Source organism: Eucyclogobius newberryi, unplaced genomic scaffold, assembly GCF_026437365.1.
Source record: "Eucyclogobius newberryi isolate DKJ021-1_F unplaced genomic scaffold, fEucNew1.0.hap1 SCAF_5, whole genome shotgun sequence".
Taxonomy (NCBI): Eukaryota; Metazoa; Chordata; class Actinopteri; order Gobiiformes; family Gobiidae; genus Eucyclogobius; species Eucyclogobius newberryi.
Genome location: NW_027316167.1, coordinates 15,805,414 through 15,826,316, shown reverse-complemented (window position 1 = coordinate 15,826,316; position 20,903 = coordinate 15,805,414). Strand labels below are relative to the sequence as shown.

Genomic DNA, 20,903 nt, shown 5'->3' with positions numbered 1-20,903 from the left:
GGACTTGATGACCAGGTCCCGATCAACAAGTTCCAAGAAGGGAGACAAAAAACCCAGGATAGACTGATCAAACAAAAAGACTCAGAGTTGAAAGAGGTGAAACTTGCACTGAAAAACACAGAAACTGAGCTACAGGCTCAGATCACGGCGTGCAAAGAGATTCGATATCTGTTCAACACATCCGTGAGGAACACTGTCATTCTGAGACAGGAACTTGCTGTGGCCAATCTCAAGTTTCAGAAATGAAAGAAAAAGAAAGAGCAGAGGACCAACCAAGAGAACAGGAGGAAGAAGCTCAGCAGCGAGAATCAGAAGAGGACACCCCAGAAACAATAAAACACCTCCAAACATGGCCCTTTCCCTCAAAAATAAAAATCATAAACATTTGTGTGTGTGATTGTGTGCTATTTTTAATCAGACATTTTGCGTTTATTATTTTACATTTCAGTTTCTGTAGATGAGGATCTAAGAGAGTCCCTGAGCACTTGGCAGAGGGAACTTTCAGATTTTTCAGAATGTAAAGGTGGTCAACCATAGACCGTAACTGTATCTTGGACTTTAATTCTGTTATCACATAACAAGTGATTAGACTGTAACTAAAGCAGTACAACAGCTTCCAGTTTGTCAGATATGAAGTTTTTGAGAGTTACCTGAAAATCAAAGTTGCATTCCCTGTTCATACTTAGGGGGAAAAAAAAAACATACACATTGCCATATATTTACACCTCACAACAAAGATACACACATCTCAACCTGGGAGCATTTTGGTTGAAAAAAGTGGGCAAAAGAAACGTATAATGCAATAAAAAACCCACAAAAAAACACCAGAAGAATCAGAAAAGGGTTTATTGCCATTGTCATTGAACACAGTTTGCAAACATAGGAACTTTTCCAGCGTTAAGGTGCAACATAAAACAATGAATAATAAAATAATAATCATTGCAACATCTATAGAGTCAAATATGGCATGCATAATTTAAGAATTAACTTTAAAAAACATAATCACAATCAATGAACATAAACATCAATCAATGAACGCGGTTCACTTTTCGCGGTCTCGCTGCTTCGCGGATTTTCATCATGCATTGTGTTCTGCATTCTGATTGGCTAAACAGTCTCTCCGCGTCTTCTCTATCTGTGTCAATAACGTTATGGATTGATATGTACACGTACGTAAAACCGCTTGCCAAATTGAAGTTTGCAAGGCCGGTGAGAGCGGCGCGCATGAGCACGCCGGTGAGAGCGCGCGCAAGAGGCCGGTGAGAGCGCGCGCGTGAGAGGCCGGTGAGAGCGCGCGCGTGAGAGGCCGGTGAGAGCGCGCGTGTGAGAGGCCGGTGAGAGCGCGCGTGTGAGAGGCCGGTGAGAGCGCGCGTGTGAGCTGCGGGACACGCCGGTGAGAGCGGCGGGACACGCCGGTGAGAGCGGCGGGACACGCCGGTGAGAGCGGCGCGCGTGAGAGGCCGGTGAGAGCGCGCGCGTGAGAGGCCGGTGAGAGCGCGCGCGTGAGAGGCCTCACACGCGCGAGAGGCCGGTGAGAGCGCGCGCGTGAGAGGCCGGTGAGAGCGCGCGCGTGAGAGGCCTCACACGCGCGAGAGGCCGGTGAGAGCGCGCGCGTGAGAGGCCGGTGAGAGCGCGCGCGTGAGAGGCCGGTGAGAGAGCGCGCGTGAGAGGCCTCACACGCGCGAGAGGCCGGTGAGAGCGCGCGCGTGAGAGGCCGGTGAGAGCGCGCGCGTGAGCTTCAATGTTTTATGGAGTATTTCATTGTATAATAACTGTAAAAAAAACAAAGGTTTCTACTTCGCGGATTTCGACTCCCGCGGGTTCTTCTTGGAACGTAACTCCCGCGATAAACGAGGGATCACTGTAATTCTAAGCACTCACACACAGAGGGCAGAGCCTTTAGGAGATTCTTCTCTACAGTGCTTAATATATTTCATATTTGGAGACAGCTTCTCTGTTGGCAGCAGGATTAGGATTCCAGGCTCACATTTGTTCTTGCTCACAGTATTACATCTAATAGACAACTCATACACAACAGCACAAACGCACAGGCACACACGTGCCCAAAGATGCTGTTTAGGGTTTGGAGTGGGGTCATCAAAGTTTCATTAGACACATAGCCTACTCCATTTCTGTCAGAGATAGTTTGCAATAATACAGTAAGTAGGCTCCAGCAAAGCACTTGTAATGATCATTTCATATGCAATGCTGGTTACTTGACTGTCTGAAGATGGGAGGGAATACGAGTACCTCCAACGTAGCAAGCTGTGGTATAAAAGTCCCTTTGCCCATTTGAACGCCACTCATTTTGCTATGCGTACATACTAGAGACCACAACATAAACCACGCCATCGGCTGCATGCGCTCTTATTCTGAACACGCCACTCAATCTGTCCATTTATTTTGAAAAGACAAACCGGAAATGCCTCAGTCTCCTGTAAACCTGACACTCTAAGTCCCGTTGTGTCCCGTTATCTGAGACATCACGGACAGTGATGAGACGAAGGAGAAAACCTCGCGATCTGCACCGGGAAACGTCGTCGAAACTTGAATACTGGAAGTGGGAAATGTTTTTAATACCGCGGTGGTGGATTTTAGTTGTTTATTTGTCCGGTAAGTCATAGAAATCCACGATTTAAAATGATCGCGAAGTGCTGCAACAGGTTTTTCTAGCGCAGATTAGAAACAGCGGCACTGATTTGCACATGTAAATACTTTGTTAATTTAGATTGAAATCGCATTTATTTTGGCTGGTGTTCTGTTCCTAACTTTTGATAGCCAAATGACTGTGTTTAATCTAAATTGTAATTACAATATTCGCTTATCTTTTGTGCTGTGGCAGTAAAATGTGTGAAATAATCGTAATTCGTAAAAAAAGACGATACAAGTATATATTTTATAGGCCATAGGAAAGAATGTGAATACCATACAATACATTACAGTAAAATGAGATAATATGGTGGTGTTTGCGATCTACTCAGTATTTCGGGGCTGTGCCACCTGCTTGTCCTTGATAGCGAAGCCTTGACTGGAATGTTCCACAGTTAAACCTGTTCATGGAGGCAAAGTTAAAGTTCCGATCCGTGGACAGGTGGATCTGCTCATATACACTACGAATGCATGTTTTCCATGTGTTTTAAGCGATAAAACAGTAGTCTGTCGGGCCAGACTACTTTGTTATACAGTGCGCCTTTAATTAAGCTATTTCAACCAAGAATTGCCTTAATGTCGCTCAAGTTCTAAGTGGTCCTCTTCCTCTCACATGTTCTCATTTCTTTGGTGGGGGTTACTCTGAAAACTAATAAAGTCTGGATTCCTCAGACTGTAAAGCCCTGACCTGCTGCAGCTGCAGGCTTTGTCCTGGAAAGTAATTTCTTTACCCCCTTAAACCCCAATATTTACAAAACGGTTCAAAAATACATCACTAAAACTTTTATGTCTATTTACATATGTTGCTACAAAGTATTTCTGTTGAAAGAGTACAGTAACCTATTAATTTACTATAATTGTATTTTTCTCTATGGCGCGAACATGGAACAAATAGACTAAAAGAATAATATGTTATAGCAATGGTACTATGCAAATTAGATAAAACGTGTTCTTTTATTTGAATATACAAGGTTTCTATCTTTCGTTAAATCTCTCTCAAATGCATCAACAAATCCATAGCATCTAGTACTAGATCTCTATGGACCACATTGTAAGTACTTCATTACTGGTGTGTTTGCTTTGGTCCTTCCTTCACAGAAAAAACAAACATCCAAAATCCTGTGTTGTTATCATAAGTACAGCCAAGCCCCTCTCCTCACATGTTCTCGATCAGGTTAAACTGACCCACACAGGCCACAGCTGTTTCTGGGTGTGTTTGAAAGTGTTATCTTTAACTTAGCTGTACCACTGTGAGACACGGCTGGACTGAGCTCCTGTTTACTGCTACGTGAGTTTTCTGCCGTAAAGGCCTTATCTTTGCAACAAGAAAAGATGTTTATAGTTTGACTACGTTGTTACAGTCAGCGAGTACTTTGTTAGATCATTTCTGAACTTTTCACACCAAGAGCATATCGAGTGTTGTAGGGAAGTATGCGAAGAGCTTGTAACCATGTCATAACCACTGTTCCCTCATCATCAGCTCACTCATAGTTGTATTTAATTGATTTGTGCATGTATTGTTCTGCATTTAAGGCATGAGTGCTGAGAAAATGTCTGTTTTCACCTATCCCCTTATCTCTTCCCACGGCTCTATATTTATGTGCATGTCTCTAAAAGAGTCTAAACATACCGTAATTTCAGTTTACCACAGAATAGACTGTAACAACTGTCATAGTTGATATAACATAGTTTACCAATTATTAGAAAAAAATGTTTATATGCATCATTTTGCTAAAAACAGCTGGTTAAAGTATTTTCTCTTGTAGTCTTTTGAAAGATTTACCCAAAAATCTGCTGACTAGTCTTTGCAGGGTTGGTTTAATCATCACCTACTTCATCCTGTTTTTGAGTAATCACAGTCTGACTTCCCTGCCTTCACTAATTGCCTTTCCTCTTCCGCAGCTGTCCTCCCGCGCTGCTCTTCGGTTAACGTTTTTGTGCGGGACGAGAAGAGGTATGCCGTCCTGTTCCAGTCCGTGGTCCTGCCCTGCCAGTACAACAGCGTCTCCACACAGACCCCCGTGGTGCAGTGGGTCTACAAGTCCTACTGCCGCGACCGCACCCGGGACTCCTTCAGCTTCACTGACACTTTAGGAGCAGGAGGGGTCGCCAATACAGGGTACAATAATCATGGAGGATATGGGTCACAGGGGAGTTACGGGGGGACATATGAGACGGGGACGGTCAGTTACCTGGACTGCGCCGACAGCAGCAGGACGGTGCGCACCGTGGCCTCTGTGTCAGGATCGTCCATTACTCTGTCTGAGCACTACAAGAACAGAGACATCTCTATCATCAACAGTAAGTTTAAGCGGCCACTTCAAATGCACCATCTTGATACTTACAATATGTCAACTTAGGGGCTCAATATTTATCATGTGCACTGATTCTATTGCACTTGTGGGGAACATTTTCCTTAATCAATTACATTTTTTTGGTAGTGCGATTGGATACGAGCTATAAAGAGTCAAATAAGTTACTTCAATGGCTCATTATGGACTCTGGTTGGCGTGGGAGCGGATGGGTACAGTTGAAATTGTCTTAAGTGAAACGTACCGGGCTGTTTAAGCAATTTAAACCTCATGAGGCCGAGCTCAGGAGTGGCTACACACAGTACTTTGATGATTGGACAAGAGAGAACGCAGACTCGGGTGAAAATAAGTTGTCAAAAACAAGTGAGCTGAAGAGGTTTGAACAATTACCAAATCCGTGGTGGGATTTGGGGGATTTATTTAGATGGAAACTAATCTACAGTTTTGAACACTTTTGAGCTAATCATTGTTAGAACTAACTTTTTCATGTTTTAGCCTAATTTTAGTCTGATTGATGTTTAGCCTGATAAAGTACCGGTTCAGCTCTGGCAAGCCAGATATGATCTTAGGTAGTAGTTTGAGAATTGAGTTTTCCAATTTATTTTTTATTTATTATGAATATATCCTAGTAGCCTTGACTAATTAATTCATGCTTATTGTTTTAACCATTTTAACTGCTAACAAATTATATAAAGAATGTAGAAATATATGACATATACAGTATGACAGATCTGCAGCTTTGTAAATGTCTGAAATGGATTCTTGACCCTGAAGACAGTTGGTAGAAACTATTCTGCCATGTGTTTTTTAATCCACATGTGACTGGCCCCACCTCTGCCAACATCTCTAAAATTCCTTGAAGTTTTCAGTTCAACTTGAAAGTCCACATAAAACAGAGGAAAACTTAAAACACAAAGGACTGGACATACACAGTAGTTTTCTGGGGAGCGAGGGAGCATCAGAGGGATGTGGCGCATGAATGTGGGCCTGTTCTTAGCTGCAGGATTTATGTGGCTTTAAGGCGAAGTGTCCTCTTCTCCAGGAACAAGGACAAAAGACCCCTCACTCTCTCTGATGTACTTCAATGTCCCTCTTTTACTTTCTCTCAAACATTTGGTGCGTGTCACAGCAAAACACATCTTTCTTTCTGTTCGAAGCTCCTACCCCCATCTTCCCTCTCATCGTCCCTCTCTACCTTTGGCTCAGAAACACTGCAGTGATGGTGTGAATTCACAAAACCAAAGCTTTGAACATGTTTCTCCCTTCAGAGGCCCAGTCAGCCATACTCGTGTAATCCTGTTCAGGGTCACGGTGAGGCTGGCGTCTGTGCCAGCAGGCAGAGGAAGAGAGTTAACATCAAGTTTGCCCCATGCAAAAAACAACTATTTACAAAAAAGTCCTGTATTTACTTGTAAAATAGCTAAATGAAATAATGATTTAAAGATCTTCAGATGGGTCACTCCAAAACTAGTCGTCTAATACTAATTTTGTTCGTCTAAAACGCCATCGGCCGATTAATTGACTAAAAACTAAAGGCCAACAGCCCTAATTAGATGGATAGACTACTGTAAGAGACATTTTATAACCTTAAATGTTATAGTCAAGTGAGTGATGTCTGTTTGCATGTCATCCCTCATCTCTAGTGATTATACTAATACTCTTTATACTAGTATTAAATAACTTGACACTCAGATGAAGGCAGCCATTCTGAGCACATTGTTTAATGTTTATGGGCAAAGAGATTTCCACAGGTTGCTGTTATTTAAGCAAAATCATGTCCTCTGCAGGGTTAGGGTTAGGGTTAGCACTTTCCTGTCTCCATGCTAACCCTGTAGTAAATACCTCTGCAAACATGTTCTTTAAACACATTTGGATTCTTGTTTTAATTAATATTCTCATTGTCTGTCAAATGTTAATGCTTCTGGACTATTTGAACTGGAATCTTAATTTTAAAACTGTTTATAACCACATTATTTGCTGCCTGTTGTGGATCCAGTCTGCTGCTTAGAGCGTTCTGGTCTGGAGCTTTCCTTCTTCTATAGAAAATCGGAAAAGGAAGTAAATTTTTCTGTACAACCCATTTCCTGTCTGCTGCATGTTCAGTGAGTCTAAGCCCTGACAATGAAGTCAGTGCTTATGAGCCAAGTTATCCAAAATGTAACAACTCTTATATGTTTCAGATTTGTAAAGAACAAATCTCTAATGACATACTAATTAAAGTGCAAAATCTATCATTCCTTACTATTCTGATGACGGTTCTGAATATGTTTCCTTGGCATTGCATGGTTGCATTTTTGCTATAAACACTTATCAATCCATTTGTGTTTATTTACTCCAATCGTTACACTGTTTTAAGTGCAACTGTGTTTTTCAGAGGCCGACCTGCGCATCGGGGAGGTGCAGTGGGGCGACAGCGGCGTGTACATGTGTAAAGTGATTATTTCGGATGATCTGGAGGGACAAAATGAAGCCTCCGTGGAGCTGCTCGTGCTTGGTCAGTTAAGTCAATACTGTTGCTTTGTTATGAAAAAATACATACATCAGTGTTTTCATTAATAGCTGTGAGTGGTGGTCCTACTTTGTCTTACAACTGGTCAATACGCCGGCATAAACAAATCATATTTTTTGCATCTTGTATCAACATAAACAAAGTACAGTAACATTTGCTTTGCCCCAGAACATTAATATTGTAAAAGCAGCTCTTAGGGTCAAAATGAGGCCGCCATGTGCTGTCTGTGTCTAATTATATAGAATATATAAAGAACCGGGAAGTAAGGCTGGTGCTGTTGGAAAGTAAGCCATTGTTAGCACTGGCTGTGGCTTCTGACAGTCGCAAAATACGCTTGTAAACTAATCGCAGTGAATCGTTGGGATGATAGGAATGAGGTAAAGAACTGAGGGATGAGTTTTCACATTTTTAAGACAGCACTGTTTAAATGCTTCAAATAGGTTTGTCTTGTACTGCCAAAGAAAACACTGCATATATACTTATTTTTTTCCAATAAAGATCCTTATCTACATTTGGGAGTTTGCTGTGGTTTTGGTGAGTTAAATGTCTCAATTTGAACTTTGACTATCAATGACAAGAAGCCTGTATAGAATTTAGGGAGCATTTACACTTAAATCTTAACTTAAAACTAAACTGGAACTAGACTGGAGTAAGACCAGTAAGACCAAACCAGTTCTACATCAAGACTCCGGGATAAGAAAAACTGGTGCGAACCAAGGCTGTTGTTTCTGCTAGCCGACATCAAAAATGTATTGTTCAAGTTAGTTTTTGATAAGATACCAAAACACAAGGGGTGTGGGAGAACAGTTTATAATGTTAACAGTGGTTATTGTTGAATTAATACTATAACTGAAGTAGTCCAAACTATTCAGGTGCTGCTCCAATAAAAGTCCAAGAAGACACGTTAGAAGCACAATAGCAGTCATAAACAGCTATGATAAAAGTGTTACTGGGACAATAAAGAGAGACTCTGGACAAAGTAGAAGATGATTAGTCATCAACACAATTAGCAATGCTTCCATCGTTACCGGGTCATTATGCCCATATCAGATGGAGCTGTCCACACAGAAATGTTAAGGGCCGAGCTGGAGTATCTTTGATACAATAGTGTAATTTTCCAATCAGTTATAAATGTTTTTTTTTTGCTTTGTTTGGAGTGTTTGTAAAAGTTCTCCAGTGCCTGGTCTGGGCAGCCTGTGAGTAAAAGTGGGCGGACGCAGTGCCAGGCACAGGATCTTGGTTAGGAGTAGTATATTGCTGGTGGATTAGCCTGTTGTGCATGTTTTTAGCACCGCCCTCATTTAAACGACCACTTGAAATTCTGGCTGTGATGGGTTAAGGTTCACCACTGTTAACTTTGATTTACTTTGGTACTATGTTTCTTTAGCTCACTGTATCTATTTATCACATGTCCAACACGGCAGGCCCCTCAATGGTCAGATTTACTGGAGCCGTGGTATTTGTCAGAGGTAACCATGGTAACGTGATCTTCTCTGCTGTGTATGTGCTGCAGTTTGTGTCAGGGCTGAGGACGTAGAAACCCCCCTCTCAGTGTTTTCACAGAAGTGTAATTTTTACAAACTTCTCTTCGTAGAGTTAACCTGTAGCTGTGGAAACGGTTCATTGTAATGTTACCCACTGTGAGGATAACATGGTTGATTTGGTTGGCACTCTGGCCTAAATGTAAGCTTTATTTAAAGAATGTAACCTTTATTTGTTTACGTAATGAGATTTATGTAGATGCATTTACTCTTATTTTCTTATATATAGAGCTTGTCATGTTAGCGTGACACATAAATTAGGCTAAATGCAATCAGTTTAGTTTTAGTTTTAGTTTTAGTTTATTTGCTATTTGTTATTTGAAAACTGCATTGGAAAACATTAGGGAAAAGCTCAGTATCCACAGTAAAACAATTGCAAACTTCAAAAATTAGACCAGAGGTTCAACTGGAGAACATATAATACAGTAGTGGAAAGAAAGTAAAGTGTAAATATATACAGATGGAGTTATTTCCCTGCAGTCTCTTTCCTTGGGCACAGGTTTAGCTGAAAGATTTTGAAGTAAGGCAAAGGCATGTGAGCTGTGAGCACAGTTCACCACATCCCCGGACTCTGCCACTATACACTGCACTAAATTATCAGCATTTGTTCTCGTTTCGTAACACTGATTCACTGCTGCTGTGGCAAAAGGCTCAGACACATTCTTGAACCTGTTCACAGCCCTGTTCCCCATCTGTCAAACGTTTAGTTGGCATTGGCATTGGAAGTTCAAACACATTGTATTTTGTATGTTTTCTTTAGTCTTCTGATTGTAAACATGTAAAAAGATCATGTTTCACTGATGTAGTATTGATGAAGTATATGATGAAGTATTCTAAGTATCTGATACAGGTAGAAGTGCTATTGAAATGTGACTGTAATTTATGGTCCATATTTATTATAAGTCACGATTAGTACTTTATGGACTTATCGCTCAATATGTATTATAGATGGAACATTCTTTTTTGACGCTCAATATTTATCACATGCACTTTTACTTTGTACTCGTGAGCAACCTTTTGTAATTTTTCTGTACTACGTTAAGATTTGTGCTGTAGGCGTTGGAAAAATAACTCATCAGACACAAACTATTTAATAATAGAGTTTAATTCTGCTCATGCTAGTCCCGCTCATGCTTTTTAACAACTTTGTACATTTAGAATAGTTTTTTTCATAGATTAAACCTGTTTCAGTGTTATTGTTTATTGTCTAAAACCTCTAGTATATTGTAGTGATGATTGATCAGCTTATTCCATTCCATAATGTTAATTTAAGTAAGTTGTATGTCCACAGGGGAGTAGCTTGAACGCCTGCAATTTTGCGCTGTACTGAGTGAGTAACGGAGAAACGGGCGGACACACACATTTCTCTGCGGCTTATAGTTTGCTGACTGGGCACGCTCTCACTACACGCAGCTGGTGATTTGGGGATTTGCCGCATGTGCCTCTGCTTTCACCTGTTTGACGTTCATCCTGAAATGACCCACGTTCCAGTTTGTCTCCATAGACCTAACTTTACTTTGTTAACGTTAATCTCAATGAGGATGATCTGGAGCGAGCTCGTTTGTAATGAAGCCTCTTTGCATGCCGCTGTAAGCCTGTCCTCTGCGCTTCATTAATCCCTTCTTTTCTGCTGTCTTCTTCACCTTCTGTGCTCTGTCTGTTTTCCAGGTCTCTCAGCCGTACCTGAAGATCTTCTGCCAGGCTTTGATTTGAAGATAATGCCAGGTAGGGAACAAGGACTTTAGTGGGTCCTTACCTGGCAGCTTCCTTCATGCTAACACTGCTCGTAAAAATAATAAAATAACTATCGTTTTAACCGTAGGAATCAGGGCAATGCAACTGACGCATTGCCATCCAGTCATCCAGTCCTTTTTTTTTTTAATGGCCTTTTTCCCTGCTACCATGAGTATGTTCCAAAGATATCCATTTATTGTGTCCATGGCAAGAGTTTTGAGGCCCAAGAACATAGTTTTGAAATCGAGTGGGATGATCATGTCAAAAACAGTAAAATATTTTCGGGCAACAGGACAGTCCCAAAACACATGATAATGATTTACCTCTTACCCCAATTTATCCAACATTTAGCATTTCCCTGGGAATAGTGGGCACTTGATAACATGGTGTTATGAAAAAACGGGCCACATTCTTTCAACAGAATTCCTTCCAGACCTTTGTGTGACTTTTCCAAATACTCACAGCATATTTCCACCTTTATCTGGTCAAAAATGCATTTAAAAAAGCCCAATGTATAACTTAAGTCTAAGTCAAAGGACTAAAACTATTCAAATTAATGTTCAGCATAGATGTCTCTGTTTATTCCAAACTCTTCCAATTTCTATTCCCAACTGGTTATTTGATGAAACAATCTTATTGAAGCTCAGTGGAAAAATATTGAAAAAATCTCAATATACAAAGGAAATAATAATTTACCAGCTGATTACAAAAATGATGCATAGTTGCAGCCCTTGTTTGCTCATCAGTGTAGTTTCTCTTCATTCCCGCTCAAGATAATTATGGCATTTGTCTAATACATTAATATAAATCCAGTACAAATTTACAACTCATAATATTACATTTTCCTTCAATAGTTCTAAAAATACTCCCACATCCCTGACTCCTGACTGCTATTTCTTACAGCAAATGTTTTTTACTGGAAGCTTTCACAATCTCAGGAACTCGCTCGTCACTTAATAAGCTGCCTGTTGCTCACTGGGATGAGTTTCTCTGGCAAACAGTTATTATGGTCATTACAGTTATTTATGGCAGTGGTTAACACGTCTTTGGATACTGCCCCGTCGTAGTTCCCGCTCAAAAGTGTGGAGTTAGTCTAGTTTGACTCACTTAAACTTCTTCTAATCTCATTTGAACCACAAAAGACTTACGTCATTAAAAGATTATCAAGAAGCCAAAGAATGTGTAATGAATCATTCACATCTAGAAAGATTGTTCCTTATGTTGTTTCCAAGGCCTGAAAACAATGTTGCTGATACTGGACAGTGGTTTGCATACTCAATCATTTTCAATAATGATTCACAAATAACTTGATTTATGCTGGTTTGTGCCTAGACAAAATAAATAAAAAATGTTTCTCTAAAGTTACATTATATTTTTTGCAATGTATCAGCACATTTTGCAAAGTGCTGATACATGTCTTTGCTGAGGCAATAAATATGAAAAACTCTATATGAATTTGGAGTATCTGAATAACAATATTAGGACAATATTATGTCTTGAAGAAATGTGTTGAAAACCTGTTTTTAAATGGCAGTCAAACTTTTCCACTTAAGTGACCAAACATCACTTTAAACAACAGGTTTTTCCTCCTTTTTCTTTACAATTTGCTTTTTCCCCAGCATTTTTATAAATGAACTCGATATTCACATTTTGCATTAATATTGATTATTTGATATTTTTCTAAATTTTTACTGATAGTTTCATGATCTAATTAAACGATTAATTAAACGTAATACATGTTTCACTTTTTTCTTCACATTTTTCACACCTTCAAATCAACCATTTTGTTTTGTCTTGTAGATCATTTATTGCCCACCTCTTTTGACATATAGTCTGCGTTCACGTTTATAATCCTGGTTCAGTCCTGGTTTGACCTGGTGTCGACTTGGTTTGTCCTGGACTAGTCTCGGCTGAATCCAGGTTTAGTTCCAGTTTTGATGATGTGTGTGTGAATAATATGTGAACACAGCTATAGAAAAGACATTTGGGAGTCAGTCGTATTTGTTGTGACGGCCAGATCCGGGGTATCTTTCCGAGCCACATAAACTGTCCTTTTCCTTCCTGAAGCAAGGGCCAGTTTCCTGTAGACCTCTGTGTGTGAGCTGTGAAAATATTCTGTGGAGTTTTTACATTGTGAAACATTTCCTCTTTGGCCTGTTCTTTCCTTAGCCCGCTGTGTCTTTAAAGTCTGAAACATTTGGTTTATCGGCGGCTCTTTAACATGATCAATCTTGTATTCTGACTTCAATTTCAGGTGATAACATTTATTTGATATAAAATGCTCTTTCTCATCATGAAACCAGAAAACAGATGAAAGGTATTACTAACTTTAGATTACAGTTAAATGTATAAATTCCCAGCCAATATCTGAATTATCATGAGATGGGTTCATTACAGTCTTTAGTGCAGGTTACACTGTTTGCACTTTTTTCCCTCATTCCCTCATACTCTTCCCAATTTGAATGGATTTCTATTAATCAGAAAAACATTTTACATATTTCACAGCATAACATGACACTTAAAACATTAACGTTTTGCATTACAATTGACCCTCAAATCATAATAACACAGGTTGATAAATTTAAACTTAATAGAATCCATATTTTGCTTGATTTGAGCCTCTTCTTGGGTTTTATTGTTTGATTTCCGTCATTACAGTCACTGTTATGTATTGCTCATAGTTTTTTCAGGTTTGACGCTGGAACGCAGAAACTCGTAGAAAACTTCTGCGAGGACAACGCAGCATTAATATTGACTATTGATCTGGCGGCATTTGTTTACCCGTTGCTATGGTGATGGCCCCAGCATAGTGATATAGAACAGTGGTTCCCAAAGTGGGGTCACGAATTATGAGCTGGGGGTCGCGAGATGATTTTAAGATGTACTGTTAAATCTATTACACTGTATTAAATCTCTCTTTTCTTTTAGAACAGTATGTTTTAGTGATCTTTGGTCAGATAACACAAAAGTGGTTTGAATCTTGAAATGTTGCTCTGGGTTTCATCGTTATCTTAGGGGTCCTGCTTGTAACGTTTGGGAACCCCTGATATAGAATACTGATATGGCTGTTGCCAGAACTACACAAAAATAACGCACTGCAGTTAGCTTCAGAGTTATCACTGACCATGATACAAAATGCGTTTAAGTGTGTGAATATGAGATATTATTATTTTAGCTCTGCATTATGGTAAAAGAGTTTGATTGACAGGCTTCATGAGGTCGAGTTCTGGCTCTGTCGATTTGTGTCTCTCTACTTTTTACACAGATTTCTCATCACTTACTGTCAATAAACCAATGGGCCAAGAAAAGTTTATTAGCTTATGATTATAAGTTTATGACTCAAATGTATCCATTATTGTAATAATCTTAATAACTGCACCACAGTATTTACATTTTGAGGTTTTCTATGTTTTCTGTTTACAGAGTGGGTGTTTGTTGGCGCTGTGGCTCTGGGCTCTGTGCTCTTCTTGTTGCTGGTGGGGATCTGTTGGTGCCAGTGCTGTCCTCACTCGTGCTGCTGCTACGTCAGCTGCTGGTGCTGCCCGGACACATGCTGCTGCCCCAGACACTGTAAGACCCTACACACACAGTCCAAGAACAAGTCACTGTTTAGACCTTTAATAAAGTAATTATCAATTTGTTTTTAACAATGGGTGACTTTTGAGAAGTTTTAATATGTTGTTTTAATTGTGAGACTGACATATTTCCATGGTTTATTTTTCACACCAATCATTGTTTTATTTTTATTGCAGCTACCTTTATTTTTAGCATATGTATTTCAAACCAAAAAGCATTGCTCAAACAATGATTGAACATTAAAACTATGGGTGCGTCACACACACAGGTCTAAACTGGACTCAAACCAGGGCATGTGTTAATGCTCCCTATATTTAATTCACTTTTGGTAACCATCATACTTTATTGAATACATTTTGCTCATGGTTTAAATAACTGAGGTGGATTTTCATGGGTAATCCACTCTAAAGTATGTTTTTTGCTTTTTAGTGTATGAAGCCGGTAAAGGAATAAAAACAGGTCCCTCCACTCCAGTCTACCCTCCATATTTTGTCTCTGGGGTCCCAGCCATGGTGCCCATCGCCCCCCCATCTCTGGTCGATAAGTCGTCTGTGTCTGTGCCTCCGTCAGATGCCACTCTAGTTACAGGTAAATTACATTTCCACGTTCAAAGTTGTATAAAACATTTAACCTGAACCCTAAATGCCACAATGGTCAAATCACCTGCTTGTTGCTAATGGTAAGTGTGTATATGTCCAGTGCCGGTTCATGCGGTGAGCACCTCGTACCGCGTGCCTTCAGTGCAGGATCAGAACTCTCTCATGGTGCTGCAGTATGTAGAGAAACAACTGGCTCATTTCAACCCCGCCATGTCCTCGAGCCACCACTGTAAGCCTGTGACCTCGCTGTGCGGCTCTGTCCTCTGATCCATCTACTGCAGCATGCCCTTTCAATCTCTCACTCTTCTGATCTCATCCATCTTACAAAAAGGCCTGTCACGATAACATGTTGCGGGGAACAAGTGCGTTTTATTGCTTCAGAGAACATCTTGATAAACCATAACATGGAAACTATTTTATGCCACCAATATGCAAGATAAGTCCTATTATAAATGTATAATATTGTTAAAAACATCAGTTGCAATAAATGAAAAGAAGAATGAAGCACGTTAGAACGTTAATAACAAATGCCGAGTTCCTATGTTTGGGAACTGTGTTCAATGACAATGGCAATAAAGCTTTTCTGATTCTGATTCTATCTATACTGAGTCATAGAGGTTACTTATTTGACACCTTTTATAGCAACATTTTATAGTATACTACAAAAAAATAAGAAAAAGTTCTCCGATAATGCAAAGATAAATACTGAGCCCGAAAAATACAGATCCATCTATCATTTATTAAATGACAAGCCAATATAGTAATTATTGTGACAGGCCTGCTCCCAAATACTCTTTATGATTGAAGTCTTTGCATGTCATGTCTCTCCCTGATTTTATATTATTTTATTTTAAACTGTGAAAAGCATGGACATCGACCAGAAAATATGTAACATCTCGTGTTCCATATTCTTACAGACTTAACACTTCTGCAGAATGCTTGTTTAAAAGCCTAAAGATCTTCATAATCAAACGTATTTGTTGAATGTATTTACTTTGATACATGTGTTATTTTGTCCAGCGAGCAGCGCCTCTGAGCTCAGCTCTCTTCACGAGGGAGAAAACAACTTCAGAAAAACGTTCAGAAATGTCCAGAAGAAAGCGTTACCTGCCATCATCGACGTGGACCTCAAACCTGAACCCGAGCTCCAGCGTCCCCACGGCAACTTGCCCTCCCCTCAGCGCTACCACGACAACCCAACATCACCGCGGCGTCACCACGACAACCCACAATCACCACCTCGTCGCCGAGACAGTCCCTCCTCGCCCCAACGCGACCAAAACAAACTCTCGTCTCCTCAGCACTATCGACACAGGCTGCCGTCGCCGCAGCGTTACCGTGACAACCCACCCTCGTCCGAGCACCACCGGGACAGTCCTGCCTCATCGCACCGTTTCCAAGACAACGCGCCACGACATTACCAAAAAAAAACACCCTCTCCGCAGCGACATCGAAAGGACCCGCCGTCCCTGCAAAGGTACAGGAAAGACCCGCCGTCTCCAAAACGATACAGGGACGAGCCGGACTCAGAGACATTCTTCAGACAGCACAAACCTCTGCTCCAGCGACGGTTCAGCGACGAGCCTCCTGCCCCAACTCAGAGCCGAAGACCGGAAGCCAAACCACAGCCGGACCACAGAGAACCGGACCAACACAGGTACCAACACAATTTCTAGTAGGTCTGTAAGTGGTAATTATGGTCATACAAAATAAAATGAAACAAGCAGGAAACACAATAAAGATTTTTCATTTATGCTTCTACAAAATAAAATTGTCCAAAATAAAATAATGAGGGGATAAAGTTATATTTCTGCTCTTTTGTGGGTAATTTTACTGTCATTTTACATTTGTCTGATATGAAAACCTCCTTTAATACATTTGAAGACAATATTTATGTTGGGCAGTAGGAGGATTGGGAAATGAAGTTTGTTTTGAACGTAAGTAATGAAAAGTTTGTGTCTTGTTTGCAGGTGGAACCCGCGCTCAGAGCACCTCCAGAGAAAGGCGTATCGGTCGGGTGAACGGGCCGTGTCTCTGGACGAGCTAGAGGAGTTTGCCTTTTCATATTCACAGAGACAAGGCCGAGGGACGGAGAGAGGAGCAGAGGAGCGGACGAACTACGAGCTCCAGGGCTCCAGTCAACACGATACTTACCACAACGGACTAACACAGCATTATCACACCAACGACAACCATCCGGAACACACCAGTGACTACGATGATTATCCCAGGAGAAAAAACAGGCGGGACATCAGCCCTCTAGCGTCACCCATAAAGAGAAGGGGAACTTGGGACCCCGATTGTCCTGCGCCGCCTCCTCCGAACGTCAGCCCGCCGTCGTCGTCCTCCCAAGAAAAAGACTACGACCCCACTTTTCTGAACAACCTTCTGGAACGAAAGGCCAAGCTACGAGGGGTGAGCCAAGAGAAGGGGACGTCAAGAGGTGACGGAGGCTCAGACACGCCGTCCAAAAGCAGCTGTAACCAGGGCAGCGGGGAGACGCACAGGCACTCCCCGAACAATAGGCCTGACGGAGACTCGTTACTTTACTCGGAGATAAACCGGAATCAAAGTCCATCTTGGAGACCTGGCCCGGGAAACAGCGGGTCCTCTCAGTCGTCCGCTCTGGCCCAGCCCGGACGCAGAGACGAGACGAGGGAAAAGCCAAGGAAAATGGTTGGTTTTGTTAATGGTTATTTTATCACTCAAAAGCAGTGCATGCATCTTCACTTCTCATTGGGAAAATGTGTCAAATAAAGTTTACTCAATTGGTTGTTGTTGCTGTACTTTTGACAGGTTAGGTTCAGAAGCTATGAGGATGAAATCTTTGATCTCTAGGTAGACTGCTGTGTTGTGTCTCCCACCACTCTTTAACAATTATAACTGGTTACGCCTTTTGCCCTCCACGCCACCCCAAAACCTGGGACAAAATCTGTATTGACTTTAGATATATAAACAGCACTGGAATTAAAAGAAAACAAAAGGCATCTTGTCCCAGGTTTTGTTAAGTAACCCAGTTTTCTAATGTCTTTGATTTTATGCATTTTTTTTTTGACCAAATATTTTTTACATTACATTTGATCTATATTAACTATTAGCATGTCCCTCATATCAAACTAAAATATTGTATTGTTTAATGATCACTTTTCATTTTTTCCACTCAGAACACCCTCCTCAGCCGGGACTCGCTCATCGTCTGAGGGGCCTCAAACGCCACTGACTTGACAATGACACTTGTGCATTGGGCTTTATCCATGGAGACTGTACAGATGAGGTCATCAGGGGCCACTCTCCCCTCGCTCCATCTCTCTTGACTCTCTGGACCTGGACTTACTTGGTCTTAAGTGGAACTATAATAAAGACTGTAGATTTTTGTTGTAGACCATGTTTTTACAGACTGGATGTCTGGATTTCAAGTTACACAAAGCAGCTAAATACAGTTTTAATGGCTGACTTTGTATGCAAATTGTACATATATTTTTGTATTTTGTTTTAGTTTTTTAGTTTTTTATTTGTTATTCAATATAATTTTTACTAACTAGAATGGTAAATGTTTTGCACTAAAGATTTAAAACGGTAGAATTATTAAATCTGTTGAACAATGTTGCAGCTATCACAATAATGATTTAGTGATAATTATACATTTCCAGTTCTAGTGTTAAAGTTAAATGATCATACCTGTTCAAAAACATTATTACGTTTTAAGCACTGTTAAAGTGTTGAGTTTACAGCTCGGTTTGCTTCCTCCTGGTGGCCACAGAAATAATACTGTATTGTTTGTAAATGTAATTTAAATAGGGGTTAGATGTTTGCCTTGATCCTTTCTATTCTGAAGTAGGTGAAGGCTTGTCAGATAATGCAGCACAACCAAAATGTGTTAGTTCTTGATGGTTTTGCAGTAGAGCTATAAATACTAGGGTTTCTATATTGAAACAAAAATAAAACTTTATTTGTATATTTATACTTTTATTTTTTTATAGAAAGTTAATCTATTTATGTTTGGCTCTGGTGTGAATTTTGCGATTTTTTAATTCCTTTTTATATTGTTTGCATTTGTAAATTAATCATTGCTCCACTGTACACACATAATCTTTTTTGGATAAGTTTCTTATCACCACGTTTCCCTTATCGTTTGTATAAACAGTCTGTCAGTAACAACATGTTTGTTTTAGAGATAAAGTGTGTTATTTTTTAGATATGTATTGATAATGTTCATTACACTTGCTAATCACAAGGACAGTACTATTACACAGCATTGTGTGAAAAATGAGATCTAAAATAATAAATCTTCAACTCAACTCTCTTAACACATGTCTGTCATCTCAAATATATGCACTTAATTGTGCATTCAGTGACCTTATATTTGCCTCAAAACCATATCGTACTGACGTATGACTTCAAAGCTGGACATTTTTTATTCCACTTCCTCATGACTCATCTTGTGTCCCTGGCCCACCATTTGAGAACCATTGTCTTGAGCTGGTCCTTTATTTCCACACCAGCTCCTCAGTTTTGTCTGTTTTGTTTCACTTGTGTGTCTGTGCGTTCAGGCTGAATGAGACTTTATGTAAATGAGCCACTGTGTCACTGTGACTCATGCAGTGTCTTTGTCATTTGTTTCCACAGACTGGATTTGAGTCTTAGCTGTGCAGCTGTGTCAAACCTTACATTTTCTGTTTTTATACATAACACAAATAAATGATCTGGCTGTCCTACTTTCTCGTTTTATTTTGTTGTCACAGTTTTCATCAAAGTAATATTTTGGTTGACAAAAGAAGACAGAAGAAATGAAATGCTATGGCTGATGAAAAGTAAAACTACGACTATAAATACATGGTTATTTTGTTGACAAATTGAAACTAAAATTGACAAAAGGGATGAGTAACAACACCTTTCCAATGAAACAGTTTAGATTTGGCCAAGTCAAGTTTATTTTCACAGCATAAATACATAAATCTACGGTATATTCCTTAAATTACACAATGTCTTTAGTGGGATGGGGTGGGACACGGTCCACTCAGCCCCGGACTATCTCAGGAATGTGGTTGAGCAATTTCCTCATCAGGTTTGTGTGAAACATGACATCACGCAGCTTGTTGATATTATTTACTGAATGTAACATGGCTGCCTCCTTCAAACAAACTGTTAACTTTTCTAATTTCATCACAACAAATAAGATTGTATAATGAAGTCCTGAATACACTGTTTTGTGTAATTGACACACCTTCAACTCATAGGCATTTGATTGTTGGTCATTATAGTGTAAATAAGTTATGTAATTTTAATTTAGAAAACTGAATGTAACCTAGCCTTTAAGTACTCAGGTTTGGCTCATGAATGTCTTTAAACTGATACAGATCCATCAGGTAGTAGACCTATAAAATAAGTAGGGCGTAAGTGTTGGTTGCTTGTTCCTCTTGTTCTCTGAACTTCATTATCTAAAGCAACTCGAGGATGAAATGAGATTTGTTCTGAGTTTGCATCCAGAGTTCTGCAGGTGTGGAGTGGAGGTACTCAGGGTCAAAACAACACAGGAATCTGAAGGAGTCGGACATTGAGAGTGGGCCTTTCTTATGAAATAGAAACAATGTAAACACCCAGGCCTAAATATACAGGTTTGGCTGAAAGGTTAACTTAAAAATGGTTCTCTCTGCTAAGGATGTTGTTGTGAGTGGCAGGGGAAGTATAGCGCTCTAGAGACCTCTAGTGGCCATTTAGACTAATGCATACTGTTGTTGTGTCCTTAAACAAGACACTTCCCCCTTTATATGAATGCGGTGTAAATATTGTTGCATGTCCTGTGCAACAAGTGGGAGACTAGAGGGCAGACTACTCAAGAGGCATTTATGAGCTACTTCCCATGGTCATTGATCCATTGAGATGAAACTCTGATGGTATATACTATACTAACACATTAGGCCAACATCTAAGTGGGCTGTGGATGAAATCATCTTTTTTGTAGGGGCCAAAAGTACCTTGAAAA

At 40.2% G+C, this 20,903-nt stretch overlaps 1 protein-coding gene across 5 annotated transcripts; it reads left to right on the top strand.

The window, feature by feature from the left end:
* The first annotated feature begins 2,461 nt into the window (after window positions 1-2,461).
* On the top strand, window positions 2,462-18,264 carry LOC140381189 (uncharacterized). 5 transcript variants are annotated; one of them, XM_072465212.1, is made up of 11 exons: window positions 2,462-2,613; window positions 4,552-4,950; window positions 7,336-7,455; window positions 10,680-10,736; window positions 14,169-14,315; window positions 14,751-14,909; window positions 15,021-15,149; window positions 15,941-16,577; window positions 16,891-17,596; window positions 17,717-17,758; window positions 18,085-18,264. In XM_072465212.1, exons 1-10 carry the CDS (start codon window positions 2,496-2,498, stop codon window positions 17,756-17,758), a joined length of 2,514 nt encoding a protein of 837 aa, XP_072321313.1. In that variant the 5' UTR covers window positions 2,462-2,495; the 3' UTR covers window positions 18,085-18,264. The 5 variants fall into 5 exon arrangements, with proteins under 5 accessions (XP_072321313.1, XP_072321315.1, XP_072321317.1 ...); XM_072465214.1 differs by lacking the exon at window positions 10,680-10,736; XM_072465216.1 differs by lacking the exon at window positions 15,021-15,149.
* The last annotated feature ends 2,639 nt before the right edge of the window (window positions 18,265-20,903 follow it).

Excerpts from the sequence above, each read along its gene's own strand:
- LOC140381189 (XM_072465212.1), top strand. The coding sequence starts at position 2,496 with ATGAGACGAAGGAGAAAACCTCGCGATCTGCACCGGGAAACGTCGTCG. Across the intron at positions 7,456-10,679 it reads CGTGGAGCTGCTCGTGCTTG|GTCTCTCAGCCGTACCTGAA; the intron begins GTCAGTTAAGTC and ends TCTGTTTTCCAG. Across the intron at positions 10,737-14,168 it reads TGATTTGAAGATAATGCCAG|AGTGGGTGTTTGTTGGCGCT; the intron begins GTAGGGAACAAG and ends TTCTGTTTACAG.